This window comes from Ranitomeya imitator, chromosome 2, assembly GCF_032444005.1.
Source record: "Ranitomeya imitator isolate aRanImi1 chromosome 2, aRanImi1.pri, whole genome shotgun sequence".
Classification (NCBI taxonomy): Eukaryota; Metazoa; Chordata; class Amphibia; order Anura; family Dendrobatidae; genus Ranitomeya; species Ranitomeya imitator.
In genome coordinates, this window is record NC_091283.1 from 66,886,072 (window position 1) to 66,907,268 (window position 21,197).

General features: G+C 42.9%; 1 protein-coding gene across 8 annotated transcripts in view; it reads left to right on the forward strand.

Annotated features, from left to right (window-relative positions):
• Window positions 1-21,197, forward strand: part of HTR2C (5-hydroxytryptamine receptor 2C) — an 834,275-nt gene that overhangs the window by 667,452 nt on the left and 145,626 nt on the right. For all 8 annotated transcript variants that reach the window (XM_069746901.1, XM_069746897.1, XM_069746896.1 and 5 more), the window contains one exon: window positions 14,509-15,111. In XM_069746901.1, the coding sequence (XP_069603002.1) occupies window positions 14,733-15,111 (379 nt within the window). In that variant the 5' untranslated portion in view covers window positions 14,509-14,732. The remainder of the gene's footprint in view (window positions 1-14,508; window positions 15,112-21,197) is intronic.

Genomic DNA, 21,197 nt, shown 5'->3' on the forward strand with positions numbered 1-21,197 from the left:
GTCATACCTACATTAGTAGTACACATTAGTTAGGACTGCTCTATATGGGTATACCTTGACAATTGGTGGAGCAGCTTAGTATACATTTTTTGCAAAAAAAAGTATCAACTAAATACCCTGTTTTTTTCATCTTTTGACTAGCACTTGCTCAGTACTGTGATTTTTTTTTACAAGAGTATTTTTGACCTCACTGTGCTCTTTTGTGTCTTCAAGTTTCTTGGTGGTGTGTGAACAGGTTCCTACAGACTTGTTCAATGTGCAAGTAGCCCATGTGTTTCTGGTTCTATAATTGTTCTCTTGTTTCTACAAGACTGGGAAGTCCACCACTCCTTTGTGGATCATTTGCATCAAAGCTGTTCCATCCTGCATGTCCACATGAAAATTCCCTCTCTGAACCTGCTTATACAGGTACTGTAGAGATGAACAGGTTTTTAAATACATCAGATAGGGATTATATACATTAGTTAGGACTGCTCTATATGGGTATACCTTGATGATTGGTGGAGCAGCTTAGTATACATTTTTTGCAAAAAAAAACCGTATCAACTAAATACCCTGTTTTTTCCATCTTTTGACTAGCTCTTGCTTATTACTGTGATTTTTTTTACAACAGAGTATTTTTGACCTCATTGTGCTCTTTTGTGTCTTCAAGTTTCTTGGTGGTGTGTGAACAGTTTCCTACATTGTGCAAGTAGCCCATGTGTTTCTGTTTCTCTGGATTAGAGATGAGCAGATGAGGCAAAATTTGAATTCACCTGTTCACACCATTTTTCCCTTCAAATTCGATTTGCAGAGAACTTATTCTCCATGAATGTAATGTCCCTTATTGTGGTCTGTGGTTTCTGCAGACCTGAGAGCATAATAAACATAAGCAGAAAATAAAACTTACAGTCATCTTACTGCTCACCTCTGTGCTCTCTCCCCTCCTCACCCCTCCGGTTCTCATTGCATCTTCTGATTCCCGCTGTGAGCGCAGGATCCCTCTTCACATGTCTGTGCAAGTGTGCAGAAGTTTATGATGTCATGACATCACGTGAAGGTGCACAGGATTTCAGCACTCACAGTGGCGATCAGAAAATTCACAAGGAATCGATGAGTGATACAGTAAGGAGCTGAGTGGCCGGAGAGGTGAGCAATTAGGTGAGTATACGTTTTTATGTTATTTTTTAAAAACTTTTAATGGGTCTTTATGGTTCAGCAAAATGGCAGCCAGTGTGGAAAGTGGATTTTTGCATAAAATTGTGTAACATGTAATTAAACTTGAACATATTTGCTCATCTCCAGTCAGGGAGGAACTTAATGTATTGAAAAATAATTTATTTTCTTGTTGATGACTCTTCATCATGTGCTCTAATTCTTATAAATATCGCTTGTTGCCAGCAGATTGGCCACAGATTCTTCCCAACAGAATGGCTGAATATATACACAGCTTACAAGCTCTTTGCAGCTGAGATTGCAGTAACTGATCTGAGGACTTTGCTGGGTGGGATTGCCAAAGTACACAATTAGCGTTTGATTCCAGGCAACATCAACATCATCCTAAGTTGTTGGTATTAATAAAAACCATTTTGAAATTCCCAGGCTTTTCATTCCTACAGTGCAGCCCCCCTACACATGCCAACTTCCATTTTTGCCATTATACCTCTGGTAGAACCTTTTCCTCCAGCCATGGAGCAGCAGCAGCAGCTTTTCACTCTATTATACGTGATGTGCCTGCATCCAATATCTTTAGGTGAGGGCTTTCATTGAATATACCTATCCTTTACCAGACAGTATTGCCCTATTTTGCGTGCAGTTCTGTCCCTCTCCAGAGCTTCTCAGTGGCAAACCTGTCTCATGCATCAGCATAGAAGGACACACAGTACAGGCAAGTAGTCTGAAAAATGTTGCTCCTGAAGATTAAATATGGGACCAACCCTTGGGGTCACCGTCAGATGGCTGTATAAATCAAACCAAGATTGGTCAGCAGTGGACAAACTGGTTGGCAGCTCTCCTGACTTGATCATGACACCTTCATATATTTCTATGCAGCGCTCAAGCTTGAGTCGGGAAATTTGCAGCCAGTCGAACATGGCGTTCTGATCTCGTTATGACTTAGACGGATGTCCCACTGCGTCCTAAGGAAAGTTTAATGATCCACATTATGGATCTTAGATTGTGAGCTTAACTTACACCATTGTTAGCATGAAGAACCAGAGGTGCATGACCCATAAACTTTTGCAAAATAGCCCAGACATCCTGGAATCTGGTTTTGCCAAATTCCATTGAACTCTCATTATTCCCCTTTGCCAATGCTTCAGATATCTTCGATATCTATCAATGACAAATAATAAGTATGTTTAAGATTGAAAAGAAAATCTGTATTTTGACATATTGTAGATTTATTTTGAGCTGAGACCTCCGGGAAGAAAGGAATAATTATAGGTTGGTTATGTGAATTTTTTTGTGGTACGAAAAAGCACTCAGATTGCGTCTGAAAAGTTAGCAAACAAGTAGAGATGCCAGCTGTAAAATGGTATGTAGGCAGATGGACCTCATAGTAGGTGGTCAATGTGTGATGATGTCAATAAGCAGTTGAGAGGGACCTCATTTTAATCTTTCCTACAGGACAATTTATTTTCGCAACATTACGATGTGAGAACATTGCAATATACTGTATTACTGTACAATTATATTGGCTCCATCAGTAGACATGTTAGCATCTTGTTGGCAATTCAATAAATCCAAAACATAAGTCTATATTAGAGACATTTTTTGGTTAAAGTAACATAATTTGCTTAAAATGAAAAAAAACCCCAGAAAGAATGTATTTGAAATAAAAGAAATTAAGTTCTTAAAGCAGGTTCATTCATGATAATAGTTGCATGCTGCTTTTTTTCTACTTATGTTGCAGTATAGCCCTATAGGGATGCAAGATAGAATGTGGAAAAAATGGTAAGGCTAAATTGTAAGCATAACAAGTAATGTAACTGGCTTTTTCTTTTTACAAAATATATATTTTTTAAATATTCAATTACAAGAAATCTCATGCAGTACTTGCATAAATAATCTGAAGACTTTAAGACGGTTTAATCTAAAACAATAGCGGGTACAATAATTTTTATGAATCCTTGATAAGATGCAGAAAATCAATTCTGCTCAATTTGCTACATTAAGCCTTGGGGGTTTGTATAACATACATCTGCACAACATGCTTAGAATTTAAAGAAATGAAATCAAGATCAGTATAGCAAAAAACAGGTGTTATAAGATTAAAAAGTATAATTATTCTACTCAATTAAGTTGCAAAATTATAGAGCTTCTGATGTGTGTTTGGTATTGCGGATACTTCTGAGGAATACAAAAAACGTACATGAAAAGAAATAAAATGAAACAATTGTGATCTTCATAGCATACAGCTACAGAGTCTCTTCTTCTTGACCTTGGTTGTCCACCATTCACCTGTGCCATGTGTGAGGCTCAGAGCAAGATACGCAATACCATCACTCAAATGCGCTTACTGCGTCAGGCCGCAAACAGCATACAATGAAGGTCTTCTCTACTCATTCTGTGAATAAAACTAGGTGATTATTTTTTTATTTTCCAATGAGTCAGGGCAAGGAGAGGAGAAGCACCATAATGGGAAGAGAGAGGGGTGACTGCGGGACATCACACCTGGTGTGGGGGCACAGTGAAGGCATAATGTGTGAGCATCATACTGTGTAATGGCACTATTCAGGCATTATACTATGTGGGTATCGTAATTTCTGTTAGACGCAAAGAATGGCTATTGTTGTGTGTGGGCACTGTGGAGGCATCATACTGTGTGAGAACAATTCGGGCATGTTAATGTGTGAGCGGGTCACACAGCGTGGGCTCCATAATGTGTAAGGCTGGGTTCACATTGCGTTAGTGGGTGTCCGCTGACAGAATCCGTTACATGGCGCAATTAACGCCATGTAACGGGTCCGATAGCGCACCCATTGACCCAATGTAACTAACGCATTGCTAACATATGCCATTTTTGGCATGCGTTAGCGTTGTCCTGTTATTTTCTGACGGACCTCGAACGCTTCTTGCAGCGTTCGAGGTCTGTTTCTTGCTAGCGCAGATCGGGCATCTGTGCTAGCGGGATCGCTAAACGCAATCCCTTTTTAGACATTGCGTTAGCGCATTCCTTTAGCGTATGTGCTAAACGGATTGCACTAACGCAATGTGAAGACACTGTTTGGACCAATATGCTATGTGGCACTGTGAATAATACACTGAAGGGAGTGTGTGAGGAGCACTGTAGTAGCTCTAGATACAAGGTAACACAACCAAGCAATTTTTTCTTCTCGAGATCATGGGTACGTTAGAGCAATGAGGGAAAAACTTATTCAATTTTTTACTTAACCCCTTCACGACCTATGACGTATAGTTACGTCACAGTTTTGTGTATCCCCAGTTGATGTGGGCTCCGGCGCATCTTTTCAGGCACATGACAGCTGATCTGAATAAAACAATAAAAAATAGACATAATTATTATCACTGTATTCAGAAATGCCCGATGTATCATAATATAAATATAATGTTAGGAGTCGAGTTTCCTCTGCTGCACAGGGGGAATCTCGATCCGTGTCTGCTGCGGTCTCCCATTCTGCATCGGCCTCAGTGGGATCTGCTCAGTGGAGACGTCGCTCCCAGCGTCTCGCTGAGGCTGATTCTGTGCATAGGGTCACTACTGCCTTTTCTGGCTTTCCTATGGTACCCTGCACTGATTTGCGGCGAGCAGGCTTCTCTGGGACTAAGTCCTTATTTACACACACTGAGCATGCCCAGGGCAAGATCTCCCATTGGAGGTCGAGGGTCACATGCTCAGGTACTGCAGCACATCCCATTGGTCCTCCAGGAAGGTCCTGAAAGGGCAAAACTTCGGTAGCAGCTTCCTGTGCTGCAACTATATAAACTGCACATGACCGCACGGCCATGCGTTAGCATTGTTTTGATATTATGTGTGTGTGTAGATGGATGTATGTCGAAGGATGAAAGCTCCTAAATATCCCATTCCTAGTGTTGTTGTCTGTTTGTGAATGGAGGTAGCTATCTAGCGCCCGACTAGCCATCAGCACGTAACACACATCACAGCGTCCAGTTGCTGTGTCCGCCAGTACGGCGCCATGCGCTTTCTCTGCTCTTTCCTGACCCAAGCCTGGGTGGTTAGTGGCGTCCGTCAGTGTGGCACCGCACGCACTCTCGTGCCTCTATATATTATTATTTATGTTTCTCTGACACTCCAGTTGCGGTGTCGAGCGCATGAGGTCTTCTGAACTCAAATTTGAGATTAGAGACTCCTTGCTTGCGCTCTATGTGCGGTACCGCGGTCCTGTGACGCAACAGGGTCGCTTCCTTCACACAGGGTGAAGTTAACCCATGTGTGTATTCTTATAGTACCGCCATATAGTCCGTCTTTACTAGCAGCAGGGTTTTTACCTGCACGGTGGACCTCGGACTGCGAACGCACCTAGTTCCATATCATCTTATACTTGGTGCGTTCCGTCAGTCCTTAACATAATACTAGCGCCAAGGTCTGGCTAGTAAATGGCGGACATTCAGCAATCTTTGCGGTATATCCAGCAGCTGGAGGGTAGGTTGACGGCTCTCGAGAGCTCAACCTCAGCTGTGGATGTTACCGCAGTTGCTGTACAGGCTGCTGGCGTGGCTGCAGCAACCTTGTCCACTGCCACCCCTGTTCCGACATTAACCTGCCTCCCGTTGCCAGAAAAATTTTCTGGAGATTGCAAAACTTGTAGGGGATTCGTGAGTCAGTGCTCTATCCATCTCGAGCTCCTGGCTGCACGTTTTCCTACAGAGCGGGCTAAGGTGGGATCTATTGTGTCTCTCTTGTTGGACAGGGCGTTGGAGTGGGCTATGCCGCTGTGGGAGCGTGGTGATCATGTGGTGCAGAGTGCTCCGATGTTCCTGAGCGCTCTGAAAAAGGTCTTTTTAGGTCCTCAAGTCACCCATGACACAGCGCTCCAACTACAGGCATTAACTCAGGGTGAGTCCTTGGTCAGCCATTTTTCCATCCGCTACCGTACTTTAGCTTCCGAGCTGGAGTGGTCGGATAAAGCCCTTATCCCCATATTTTGGAGGGGCCTGGCTGATCACGTTAAGGATGCTCTGGCCACTAGGGAGATTCCTGCCACACTGGAGGAATTAATAACTGTCTCTACTCGTATTGACCTCCGTTTTAATGAGCGGAGGTTAGAGCGAGCCAGTGTAGGCAGAGGTTTCGGCTGGCTCCCACCTTTGCCAAACCTTTGGAATCTCCAATCCAGGCATCCGAGTCACATGAGGCCTTAGAGGTGACACGAGCGGGATCCAAATCTCAGTCCGCCCATGCACATAAGGTCCGTCATGTTTGCCAGAAGTCAGGACATCTTGCCTCCAAGGGTCCTCAGCGGTCGGGGAAAACGTCAGCGTCTAGTGGCAGTTGGAGGTACACTAGACACGGCGACGTTTGCCTCAAAGTTGTCCTTCAAGGGGACAATTACCATAGGCCCATCCACTCTTATGGTCGAGCTATGCGTGGATTCTGGGGCAGAGGGTAACTTTATGTCTTCCGCTTTTGCCCAGCGTCACGCAATACCCTTGGTGATGCTCGCCAAGCCAGTAACCGTTCGAGTGGTAAATGGGTCAACACTACCCTCACAGATTACCCACCAAACCATTCCTTTCATGCTTTCTGTGTCTCCATCACATCAGGAGATAATCTCCCTATTAGTCATTCCTGAGGGAATTGATGAGGTCCTGTTGGGGATATCATGGCTTCGCTACCATTCTCCTCATATTGAGTGGTCCTCTGGGAGAATTTTGGGATGGAGTAAATCTTGCGAGGGTAGATGTCAGAGGGAGTGCGTTCAGGTTGCTACTACACAGGTACCCGCAGATCTTTCCTCTCTCCCCAAGCACTATTGGCTCTATGCAGACGTGTTCTCCAAAAGAGCTGCGGAGACCCTTCCGCCTCACCGCCCCTATGACTGTCCTATTGACCTCTTGCCTGGTGCTGAGCCTCCCCGGGGTCGAGTCTATCCGTTATCTCTCCCGGAGACAGAGGCAATGTCTCAGTATATCCAAGAGAATCTGGCAAGAGGATTCATTAGGAAGTCAGTGTCACCGGCAGGGGCTGGGTTCTTCTTTGTACAGAGAAGACTGGAGACTTACGTCCATGCATAGACTACAGGGGTCTTAACGCCATCACCGTTAAGAACAAGTACCCATTACCCCTGATATCTGAGCTGTTTGATAGGCTACGGGGAGCGAGGGTATTTACAAAGTTAGATCTGCGGGGTGCTTACAACCTGATTCGCATCCTTGAGGGGGATGAATTGAAGACGGCTTTTAACACGAGGGATGGGCACTATGAATATCTGGTGATGCCCTTCGGGCTCTGTAATGCACCAGCCATTTTCCAAGACTATGTGAACGACATCTTCCGGGATATGCTCACCACCTCGGCCGTAGTCTATCTGGATGATATTCTCATCTTCTCTCCAGATATTGACTCCCATCGGAGAGATGTTCGCAAAGTCTTCGACCTCTTACGGGCAAACTCCCTCTACGCCAAGTTGGAGAAGTGTGTGTTTGAGCAGGAGTCCTTGCCTTTCCTTGGTTATATCATCTCTGCCCAGGGTTTGGCTATGGATCCTGCCAAGCTACAGGCTGTAATGGACTGGCAGGAACCCCATTCTCTTAAAGCGGTGCAGCACTTTATGGGGTTCATTAATTACTATCGCCAGTTCATTCCACACTTCTCAACTTTGGTAGCTCCCTTGGTTGCCCTCACCAAGAAGGGAGCAAATCCCAAGTTGTGGTCAGAGGAGGTCTCCAAAGCCTTTCTCTCGATCAAGTCACACTTCGCTAGCGCTCCCATCCTACATCGCCCCGATGTTGATAAACCATTTATCTTGGAGGTGGATGCCTCATCTGTTGGTGCTGGAGCAGTCCTTTTCCAAAAGGATGCTCAAGGTCGGAAGCATCCTTTCTTCTTCTTCTCCAAGACCTTCACACCAGCGGAGAGGAATTATTCCATCGGGGACAGGGAGTTGCTAGCCATGAAGTTGGCTTTTTCAGAGTGGAGACATCTCTTGGAGGGAGCTCGCTTTCCCTTCCAAGTCTTCATTGACCACAAGAACTTGGTATATCTACAAACGGCCCAGCAGCTGAATTCTCGCCAGGCTAGATGGTCCCTGTTCTTCTCCCAGTTCCATTTTACTCTCCATTTTCTCTCTGGGGAGAAGAACGTTCGTGCCGACGCTCTCTCCCGCTCCGTAGTGTCATCTGAGGAGGAGGAGGAGCATTGGCTTATTGTCCCTTCTGAGAGCCTGAGAACTGTAGCTCCGGTTTCGCTAGAGTCTGTGCCTCGGGCAAGACTTTTGTGCCAGCTAACTTGCGACCGGAGGTTCTCTCTTGGGCTCACTCCTCCAGAGTGGGTGGGCATTTTGGGACCAAGAGGACATCTGAGCTTTTGGCGAGAACATACTGGTGGCCGCATATGGCCCGAGATGTCAGGGACTATATTCAGGCGTGCGTTTTTTGCACCCAGAATCGGTCTCCTCAGCAACGGCCTGCTAGATTGCTTTACCCTCTACCGGTGGCAGACAGGCCCTGGGAGATGGTCGGGATGGACTTTGTGGTGGGCTTACCCAAGTCGCGTGGCTGCTCCATTATTTGGGTTGTCACTGACCATTTCTCTAAGATGGTGCATTTGGTGCCGCTTCCTCGGTTACCTTCTGCACAGGCTTTGGCGGTGTTGTTCATTAAGCACGTTTTCCGATTGCATGGTAAGATTGTCAGATTGATAAGATTGTCAGCGATCGGGGTCCCCAGTTCGCGTCTCGGTTTTGGAGAGAGCTCTGCCGTTTACTCAGCATAGAGTTGAACCTCTCCTCTGCATACCATCCCGAGACGAATGGGTTGGCGGAGAGAACCAACCAGACTCTGGTGACATATTTGCGACATTTCGTCTCTGCTAGGCAGGATGACTGGGCATCTTTGCTACCTTGGGCGGAATTTGCCTTGAACAACGCCGTAGCCGATTCCACTGGTCAGACTCCTTTTCTCCTTAATTACGGCCAGCATCTGCGTGTCCCTGTGCCCATGCCCGTGTCATCCACCGATTCTAGGGTGGCAGACTGGGCGGTGGAGGTACGTGACATCTGGGACCGCACACAGGATGCCATCCGGGCCTCCAAGGAGAGAATGAGGGTTTCGGCTGATACACACCGGCGCCCCGCTCCGGTCTTTGCTCCTGGCGACTTAGTGTGGCTCTCCGCCCGTAACATCAGGCTGCGAGTTGAGTCCACTAAGTTTGCTCCTCGCTACATTGGCCCGTTTAAGGTTCTGGAACAGGTCAATCCTGTGGTCTACCGTTTGGCTATTCCTCCACGCCTTGGTATCACCGATACTTTTCACGTTTCCCTCTTAAAGCCCGTTCGTTTGTCCCGGTTTTCTTAGTCATCTGCTGGGACATCGGGTTCATCCACGGATGAGTTTGAGGTGAATGCTATTGTGGGGTGCAAGGTGGTACGTGGCAAGAAATTTTATCTGGTGGACTGGAAGGGTCACGACCCAGAGGATAGAACCTGGGAGCCTGTGGAGCACATTCGGGCTTAGCTGCTTATTGCAGCTTTTGAGCGTAGTGAGGCTCAAGGAGGGGGGGGGCCCTAGGATGGGGGGTAATGTTAGGAGTCGAGTTTCCTCTGCTGCACAGGGGGAATCTCGATCCGTGTCTGCTGCGGTCTCCCATTCTGCATCGGCCGCAGTGGGGTCTGCTCAGCAGAGACGTCGCTCCCAGCGTCTCGCTGAGGCTGATTCTGTGCATAGGGTCACTACTGCCTTTTCTGGCTTTCCTATGGTACCCTGCACTGATCTGCGGCGAGCAGGCTTCTCTGGGACTAAGCCCTTATTTACACACACTGAGCATGCCCAGGGCAAGATCTCCCGTTGGAGGTCGAGGGTCACATGCTCAGGTACTGCAGCACATCCCATTGGTCCTCCAGGAAGGTCCTGAAAGCGCAAAACTTCGGTAGCAGCTTCCTGTGCTGCAACTATATAAACTGCGCATGACCGCACGGCCATGCGCTAGTATTGTTTTGATATTATGTGTGTGTGTAGATGGATGTATGTCGAAGGATGAAAGCTCCTAAATATCCCATTCCTAGTGTTGTTGTCTGTTTGTGAATGGAGGTAGCTATCTAGCGCCCGACTAGCCATCAGCACGTAACACACATCACAGCATCCAGTTGCTGTGTCCGCCAGTACGGCGCCGTGCGCTTTCTCTGCGCTTTCCTGACCCAAGCCTGGGTGGTTAGTGGCGTCCGTCAGTGCGGCACCGCACACACTCTCGTGCCTCTATATATTATTATTTATGTTTCTCTGACACTCCAGTTGTGGTGTCGAGCGCATGAGGTCTTCTGAACTCAAATCCTCAGTCTCGGGTTTGAGATTAGAGACTCCTTGCTTGCGCTCTATGTGCGGTACCGCGGTCCTGTGACGCAACAGGGTCGCTTCCTTCACACAGGGTGAAGTTAACCCATGTGTGTATTCTTATAGTACCGCCATATAGTCCGTCTTTACTAGCAGCAGGGTTTTTACCTGCACGGTGGACCTCGGACTGCGAACGCACCTAGTTCCATATCATCTTATACTTGGTGCGTTCCGCCAGTCCTTAACATATAATTAATCCAATTAGTAAATGGCATAACGGAAAAAAAATCAACACACCAGAATTACTTTTTTTAGTCGCTGTAACATTGCGATAAAAAGCAATAACTGGCAATGAAAACATTGTATCTACCCCAAAATAAAATCAATACAAACATAAACATAAGCATTGGCATCAGAGAAGCTTTTTAATTTATCCACTCATATTCAATCAACTTTTTTTTTAAATCGGACAATCAAAAAAGAAAGTTTTATTAGTCCTAAATAACAGGAACAATACATTTTCAAACATTTATAAGTAAAGTTTAATTTTAATTTTTTATTTTTAACTACTATTGATTTTTATTTTTTTTATGTGACATTGGCAGAGTGCACACCTAATAGAAATAATGAGTTTAATGTCTGCAACTCAAACAGATGACATTGCCATTGTCAGTGCCAATGTCACAGATGAAAAAAAAATCTGTGATATTGTGACATTAGCAGAGTACAATGGTTAATAAATAATACATGCCATTTTAGTGTTCCTACATGCACGATTCCAGGATTTTTTGTGTGACGTGGGCTGAGCACATACCTGAAAAAAATATATGTACTCTCACATTTTTCTGCCTGTGACACAAAACAGAGACAATTTGTTTTTTAAGGCACCGTGCTTGTAGTGTGCTATTTTTTTAATCTGCTTTGACCCTGTGGCCCAATTCTAAGGCATCGGGTATTCTAGAATATGTATGTATGTATGTATATAGCAGCCACATAGAATATAGCAGAGGCCACGTAGTATATAGCAAATACTACGTGGCCTGTGCTATATACTATGTGGCTGCTATATACATACATATTGTAGAATACCTGATGCGTTAATACAGGCCACTCAGTATATAACAGTGGCCACGCAGTATATAACACACCCAAACAGTATATAACACAGCTTTGATGCTATATAACACAACCCATGCAGTATATAACACAGGCGACGTAGTATATAACACAGGCCATGCAGTATATAACACAAGGCACATAGTATATAGCACAGCCCACACAGTATATCACACAGTCCACGGAGTATATAACACAGCCCACATAATATATAACACAGCCCACGTACTATATAACACAGCCCACGCAGTATATAGCAGCCACGCAGTATATAACACAGGCGACACAGTATATAACACAGCCCACATAACATATAACACAGGGCACGTAGTATATAGCACAGCCCACGGAGTATATAACACAGCCCATGTAGTATATAGCAGCCACGCGGTATATAACACTACCCACACAGTATATAGCAGTGTGGGCACCATATCCCTGTTAAAAAAAATAATTAAAATAAAAAATAGTTGTATACTCACCCCCTGGGATCCAGCGAAACTCTGGCGATGGGCGCACGGCTGCCACCATCTTCCGCTCCCAGGATGCATTGCGAAATTACCCAGATGACTTAGCGGTCTCGCGACTGCTAAGTCTTCTAGGTTATTTTGCAATGCATCTCTGGGAACGGAAGATGGCAGCCGGCGCGAGCGCATCTTCGGACGATGGAAGGTGAGAATAGCAGGTTTTTTGTTTTTATTATTTTTAACATTACATCTTTTTACTATTGATGCTGCATAGGCAGCATCAATAGTAAAAAAAGGTGGGGACACACAGGGTTAATAGCAGCGGTAACGGTATCTGCATTCAAACAAAATTTGACAGGTGCATAAGTATGGGCACCCCACCAGAAAAGTGACATAAATATTTAGTAGATCCTCCTTTTGCAAAAATAACAGCCTCTAGTCGCTTCCTATAGCTTTTAATGAGTTCCTGGATCCTGGATGAAGGTATTTTTGACCATTCCTCTTTACAAAACAATTCCAGTTCAGTTAAGTTTGATGGTCGCCGAGCATGGACAGCCCTCTTCAAATGATCCCACGGATGTTCAATGATATTCAGGTCTGGGGACTGGGATGGCCATTTCGGAACAGTGTAATTGTTCCTCTGCATGAATGCCTGAGTAGATTTGGAGCGGTGTTTTGGATCATTGTCTTGCTGAAAGATCCATCCCCCGCATAACTTCAACTTTGTCACTGATTCATGAACATTATTGTCAAGAATCTGCTGATACTGAGAGGAATCCCTGCATCCCTCAACTTTAACAACATTCCCGATGCCGGCATTGGCCACAGAGCCCCAAAGCAGGATGGAACATCCACCAAATTTTACTGTGGGTAGCAAGTGTTTTTCTTGGAATGCTGTGTTTTTTGGCCACCATGCATAATGCCTTTTTGTATGATCCAACAACTCAATCTTGGTTTCATCAGTCCACAGGACCTTCTTCCCCCCAAAAAATTGGCTTCTCCAAATGTGCTTTTGCATACCTCAGCCGACTCTGTTTGTGGCGTGCTTGCAGAAACGGCTTCTTTCACATCACTCTCCCATACAGCTTCTCCTTGTGCAAAGTGCATTGTATAGTTGACCGATGCACAGTGACACCATCTGCAGCAAGTTGATGCTGCAGCTCTCTGGAGGTGGTCTGAGGAATGTCCTTGACTGATCTCACCATTCTTCTTCTCTGCCTTTCTGATGTTTTTCTTGGCCTGCCGCTTCTGGCCTTAACAAGAACTGTACCTGTGTTCTTCCATTTCCTTACTATGTTCCTCACAGTGGAAATTGACAGGTTAAATCTCTGAGACAGCTTTTTGTATCCTTCCCCTGAACAACTATGTTGAATAATCTTTGTTTTCAGATCATTTGACAGTTGTTTTGAGGAGCCCATAATGCCACTCTTCAGAGGAGATTCAAACAGGAGAACAACTTGCAAGTGGCCACTTTAAGTAGCTTTTCTCATGATTGCATACACCTGGCTATGAAGTTCAAAGCTCAATGAGGTTAGAAAACCAAAAAAAGTGCTTTAGTAAGTCAGTAAAAAGAAGGTAGGAGTATTTAAACCAAGAAAATGATAAGGGTGCCCATACTTATGCACCTGTTAAATTTTGTTTAAATGCAGATTGCACATTTTCTGTTAGTACAATAAACCTAATTTCAAGGCAGAAACATTACGGTGTCCAACAGTTATTAGATATATGAAACTGAAATAGCTGTTGCAAAAAAAAACAATTTTTATAAAACATTAAGCTTAAGATTAATAGGGGTGCCCAAACTTTTTCATATACCTGTATGTTCTAGTCCCCACGGCTGCATGTCTCATGACTGTTCGACAGCTGCAGCACATGCAGGGATTTCCTGTTTGTTAGATAATTCCTGCTTGTGTTGCTGCTGTCTAACAGCCATGAGACATACAGCCGTGGAAACTCAAACATATTTTTCAAAGACACTTGTTTAGCACCTGAGCATGCTCAGATAAGACCTTATCCGAGGATGATTGCTCATCACTAGTTACTACATTTGCTCCTTATTTTTATTTTTTGCATGGAGCATGTGCTTTTATAAAATGATTTTTATGGCATAGTCACTTTGTCATGGTTTCCTCATGATTTTCTAACGTATAAATCTTTAACCAGAGTAGTGAATACTGGTAATTTACTGATCCTAATTATGATTTTTGTCATTATTTACCATTTCATGAGTAACGAAAATAAAATATAGTTTTGCATATTATTTATCAGAAAAGCTGAATCCATGATAACGGCGTCATTTTCCAGTTTAGACTCTAAGCAAATAATTGTTAGTATTCTACATGCACGCTGTGATTATTATTCAGTTTATCTAAAGAATGTATTACTTTATATTGGCGTACGGAGAGTATCTAGGGTTAGAATCACATAATTGACTTTTCAACCCAGATTTAATGATAGTGATGTTCTTGTTTTACAGAATGCTTGACCAGAGAATGAAGTGGACGCTGCAGACACTTTTGTCCTTCTGGGTCAAAAATCAATTATCATCTAACTATCAACCCGGCAATAAGACGTGGAACATAATGGAAAATCACATTCTTTGTTCCGTCATCAGGGAGAAATACCTAACATTGCTGACCGCATATCTTCACCAGAAGTTAAACGTTTTCCTAAAACGCAATCCAAAATAGTTATCTTCAGATGATGAGTACTGTTAGCGGCACAGGGATGTTATTCAGCCTGACAACCATCCCGCTAGATCTCAGCATACACAGTGGACTGATGGCCTGGCATATTAACAGCAATGTGACTTTAAACCAGAGTATGCCCACATTGCATCCCTTGAATGCATCGGAAGAAGAGAGGCCATCCTATCCCTCGCTTGACAAGAACTGGTCTGCACTTTTGACATTGATCATCATTATATTAACGATAGGGGGAAACATTCTTGTCATTATGGCCGTTTCTTTGGAAAAGAAACTTCAAAATGCGACCAACTTCTTCCTCATGTCGCTGGCTGTGGCAGATATGCTGGTGGGAATTTTAGTCATGCCAGTGTCTCTTATAACAATTCTGTATGGTAAGTAACCAATCTGTATTTCTCTTCTATTTTCTCTTCTTTATTTCTATTACTCAAACTGTAATAATATTATGTCTCATTTACATCAGTACTAGTGATGAGCGAGTGTGTTTGTTACTCGAGTTTTCCGAGCATGCTCGGGTGTTCTCCGAGTATCTTGGGCGTGCTCGTAGATTATGTTTGTGTCTCTGCAGCTGCATGATTTGCGGCTGCTAGACAACCTGAACACATGCAGGGATTGCCTGTTGGTTAGGGAATCACCACATGTATTCAGGCTGTCTAGCAGCCACAAATCATGCAGCTGCGGGGACTCAAACATAAAATACAAAAATGCCCAAGATACTCGGAGAACACCTGAGCATGCTCAGAAAACTCGAGCAATGAGCACACTCGCTCATCACTAATCAGTATATTTTTACTTGCTGAGAATGCACTAAAATAAATGTCTTGGTGAACATATGGTCCAATCCGCCAGTAGGTTAGGAAAGTAATAGCAGTTTGATTTATTGGAAGATAATTGAAATAACCTATGATTTATAAATTTTAATCCCTATTCATTCAAATATTTGACGCAGATGATCCTGAAATGTAATTGAAATTGTCAAACACTGATTAGGACCATTCATTGGACTACTAAGTATAGGACAAGCAAGGATGTACTGTGAATGAATAGGTCACCAGATAAAGGGAAACTGTCATGTGAAAAAAGGCTACTAATCTGCAGATATGGGGTTATCGGCAGGTTATTAGTGTTCTGACGCCATGAGGCCGCCGCACTGATGGCTGTGCTGCTGGGAGGAAATTAACCTTATTCCTCTTGGCAGCCTCGAGTTTTCAGTCATGGGGTGGAGTAGTCACCGCTCAGTGCATAGTGAGCAGTGGCTATAACCACGCATTGTCTTACAACCGGCTCAGTATTAGTTCCGACTGTCAATCAGTGCCAGGGTGCGGTTAAAGCTGTCGCTCTCTGTGCCTCTATGACTGAAAGCCTGGGAACACGAAAAGGAATAAAGTTCATTTCCTCAGTGTGGCAGTCTCATGTTATCAGAATGCTATTAACCTGCCATTAACCCCATTAATAGCGTTTTTTTTTACATGGTAGGTTTTCTTTAACTTAATTTTTTTTTTTACTATAAAACTACACATCTGTTTCACTTCTGTTTCCCTCAATGCTTTGCCCATCTATTGCTTTAAGGGGTTTTCCTACTAAAAAAAGTACATTTTAATTGTTTGATCTTAGGAAAATAAGTTTCACAATTGAATGTGTTAAAAAAATGTTCCTGCGCTGAGATAATCTTATAAGTGTGCCCCTCGTGCAATGTGTCCGAAAACTGCAGGAAGACAGTCAGTTATACCTCAGGTTCTGGTCATGGGCAAAATAGTATACATACATTTCTGCAGGGGATTGCAGCTGATTCTTTCTGTGAGGTAAAATGAGTTTTTAAAAAGGCAAAGGAAATGGGTTTTTTTTGCAGAAACCACCATCTGCGATCCGATGCTGTGATGTCTGTATTCTCGCTTTTGCTTCCTCCACTGCCCATGAGCTGTGGTATGTTCCTGTACGGTGAGACACAGCCATTACACAGTACACAGCAGGGGCGCGTGTATAAGATTATCTCAGGACAGGAACATTTTTATAACACATCCAGTTGTAGAACTTATTTTTATTCCAAGATCCATTGATTATAGTGTACTTTGTTCATGGGGGCAAATCCTTTACAGATGGGTGACAAGTTCACTTTAAATGTCATTGTATTTTTTATAGCTTTTATGATGGCATATGATTCTCTACCATCGGTGGAAGTAGTTATAACACACTGATTTTAAGTGATTGGATTTGCTTGAGAAGACATTACCCATCACAAGGGTCCTTGCTGTCAAGAATTTATCTTCTCAGCTGGAACTGTCTGAATTTAGTTTAGGTGAAAATCCACATTTTTTATGAATTTAGGTCTTTAAATTATCAGTTTAATAATATTTCACTGGCTGCAAAATAAGTTTTGGAATAATAAATTTTATAGAGGCAAAAAAAACACCAAAAACTATACAGTGGTTTATTGAAATATCACTTATGGGTTTAATACCTTGAAATGCATTCTTAATTAAAAATTCAACTTAACAATTGTCCATGTTTTTGTACAGTATGTGTGTATTTTATTTTTTTATTTACTGTGGATATGAAAGTAGATATGGATTTTTTTAAGAATTAACATTAATTTAACTCAACATTTTTGTGTCTAAACATTAATAGCCTGTTGATAATTGATGATCATGAAACCTCATCACTTGACATGTTTATTAAGACACATCAGTTCTGATGAATGAGAATAAACTCTTTCACTAAGCATAGCAGTATGTATGGATCAGACTTTATACTTGTAAGCCTAAAGGAATGTTCACAATTGTCTTTTTACATCATTCTGTGAGCAGGTCCACAAAAGAAATGGTGGAAAAAGCTCTAGAAAAATGGTCCTAATAATTTATATGGAAAAACAACTTGCTGTTCATATGTTCAGAATTTTTAATATTTAAAGGGAAACTGTCATCAGGTTTGGCCAATATGAGATGTGGCCACCTCCTTTCAGGGCTAATATACAGCATTCTATAATGCTGTATATAAGCCCCCAACCCGACTTGTAAGAGAAGAAAAATAACTTTTATTATACTCACCTCCAGGCGGTCCGGTCGGTGAGGTGTCACACTTCTTGGTCCAGCTCCTCCTATCTTCTTGCAATGCCATCCTCCTTCTTTGAGTGGCAACTCAGGTGCCCAAAAGATGGCTGGGACATACTGGGCTATCAGTATATTGAAAGGGATAGTCCAGACACCCAATCAGGGACTGGAGTGTGTTGCCTATCTTTATGCTAATTAAGAATATTCAGCTGCCTCCTTGGGGGCTATCCCCATCCTAAATTAGGAGCACCCTGCAGGCCAATCAGGCAGGGCGCTTTCTGGGCTTCCAACAGGTGTCACCTTTTTGTGTTGTTGCATGGCTATTTAGCTGGCTGTCAATGGTCAGACGATTATCAGTTGTAGCTTTGCTCTGTGGTGTCCATGCCTTTTGCTTTTGTGTTCTGCGTTTCTGATCATTTCCTTCCTAACCATGAACTTTGCCTCTTGAATATTTGTTTGCCTATTCTCTTTGTCTCCATCTGCTGTCATTTCGGACTTCTGATTTCAGACTGTGACCTATTTTCTCTCTTGTAATGCCAATCTAACTTTTATGTACTCTCTTGGTATTTAACCCCTGACTTCTTGACTCCCCTGCCTCATGGCTTGTACATGAGAAGTGATGATAACCAGTGTCACAGATATTCAGAGAACGCCAATAAAAATATGCCCAAATAAAAGCTAAAACGGGCTCAAAAATCATCAAAAAATGTTTTCAGGAACAGAGAATGTTTAAAAAACTCCAGGGAAAAGATGTGATTTCTGAAGTGTCTTCGGCGTGAAAAATGAACATGCTTTACAGCTAAAAAAAAGATGTATTGTGAAACTGCTCTAAGTGGTCCCAGAGGTCAGACATTCATTAGGACCTCCCACTGGACTCCTAAGTATAGGACAAGCAGGGATGTACTGTGAATGAATACAGTTTTTGGTAGGTTCTAATAAGAACCTTATTTATTTCATACCTTTTTAGAACCATTTTTTAACCATTCTAAATGTATTAAATGAACTGTTTAGTCTAAGAAGAAAAGTCTGCCATTACTTTATGACTGCAGACTGCCAAATTATGACAAGGGGGATGTGCACACTGTCATGATCCCTTTAAGCTATGAGTGAGTAGGAATTGCATACGCAAAGTCACATGCTGACTAGTCTCATCCAGCTTCTCTCTATTCTTCTCTATAGAGGGAAACAAGATTAAACTATTTGGCTTGACAGAAAATATGCAAATCATATACATGTGGTCATGTTATAGACCACTTGCAGGGATCATACAGGGGAATCATGACAGTGTATGCATTACATTCTGTAGTTTATTGACTGCATACTCTTCCTTTTTAGACCGGACAACCCATTTAATTATTGTCATTTTCATTAATCCCATGATTTCAGCTTTATAAATTGCAGATTAAATAATTTTTATTCTAAATTTTGATTGATTTGATCGGCTTATGTTTTTGTGCGAACTCATCTATCATTTGAGAAATTTTGCTACAAGGTTACTGTCATTAAATCACATATGCTTTAAAGATTCAAGGAGTTCTCTTGAACTCATTAAATATGACAGGGGGTAAAGCCAATATAACAGAGCTTATGCAATAATTCTACCTGTCATCTATTTATTTGTAAGAAAGTGATTTATTAGCTGGAACTTGGGGTGGGTGTATATTCTGCACTAGTGTGACAGATTAATGCTGCGAAAAGCTACTTTGCTTCCATAAAAAAAGAAAGCGTTGATAAAGTAATAACGATGTAGTGGCAATAGAATATTCTGAATAAAAAATATTCTGAAAAAATAGGCTAAGAAATGGAAGAATTTTGAAGCTCTGCATAATTTTGCAGATCCAACAGAAGGGTGTTGGCAAGTACTCAAGTATGTGATCAGGTATCACGCCGTTAACGGCAATAAAGGGGCAGGATGGCATACTGGGACCTGCACCTGTCCCTGCCACTATAATGGGGCCCTGGCTTTCCCTTATCTCGGGGGTACCTATGATGGTTAGGAGGCCTGAGCCGCCAACGTATCCCTGTCTCCTGTGCAGGCCCTATCAGTGGCCCCCCCTCCCCCCAAGGGAGGTGGACTGCACCAGTATAACAATACAACAATTAACAGGGTATACAAGGTAACTAAAAGTCTCAAACTCACCAAATGCTCACACAACCACAGAGGAAACACAGAGGAGGGAAGAGAAGGAAAAAACTAGGAAGGAAAACAGGTTTAACATGCAACCAAAACAGCAGACACCAATCTCTGTAAATAAATCTCCAAACTCCAACTGTACGCTCCTTCACACTCTCCAAGCCAGGCAGCTGAACTGATCACTGAGAATAGCTGCAGTCAGGGCTGAGTCTCTATAGAGGATGAGATTACAAAATCCACTTCAGCTGAGAGACCCAGCTCTAAGCAACTCAGCAATAAGGTTAACTCCTGCACTGCTGGCACAAAGCAGCCAGGTCAGAACACAGGAGAAAAGCTTCTGTTTACTGTGTGTGAACGAGGCCCAGAGCACTGCGGTTCTCTGGAACCTCTCTGTCGCGTATATTTTGGACTATCAGACACACTTTTTTCCTCCAAAAATTTGGAAGAAAAAGGGGGGGTCTTATAGTGCGGATGTATCTGCTGTGGCTTTGGATGAGGAGGTGGTGGAGCGGCATCGGCGGAGCAGTGGGTCACGATAGGCAGGAGTCGGCTGCTGCTGCTTTCTCCTGTGCTGCTGCAAAAGAGATATGAATACTTACTGGTCTCCACACCCGCTGCCTAATTGGGGAAGCCAGCTGTCAATCAGCTTGATGCTAATAGACCTGGTAACAGAAACTTCTGCTCTGTTGACAGGGAGCAGCTGAATCTCTGGAAGGAGTGGTCAATGACCAATGTTGGATACAATAGACAGGTAGTTGCCTCTTTTAGTAACTACATGCCTTTTCTTTTAAAATCCTGGCTATCTCCTTAAATTAGCCTGTTAAGGTTATGACTTGTTCACTTTCATTTTTAGGAAATGCCACGTGATACAAATTTCCCAACTTTATAAAAACTCAGCCTCCTCTAGCCTTGTGCCAAAAAAGTTTATTTTTGTGCCACAGTTTGCAAGCTGTGATATTTGCAAAAGAGGGTGCTACTAGGTGCTAACCATACAGGGTGCCCAAGCTTTTTCATCAGCTCATTTTCCTTTTTGTACTTTTTAAAATGTGAAAAATGACAATATTTTTTTACCTAAAATGCAAAGGAAATGTGACATACAGGTGCTTCTCACTATGTCAGAATATAATCAAAAACTTAATTTATTTCAGTTCTTCAATACAAAGAGTGAAACTCATATATTATATAGTCGTTACAAACAGTGATCTATTTCAAGTGTTTATTTCTGTTAATGCTGATGATTATGGCTTACAGACAATGAAAAGCCAAAAGTCATTATTTC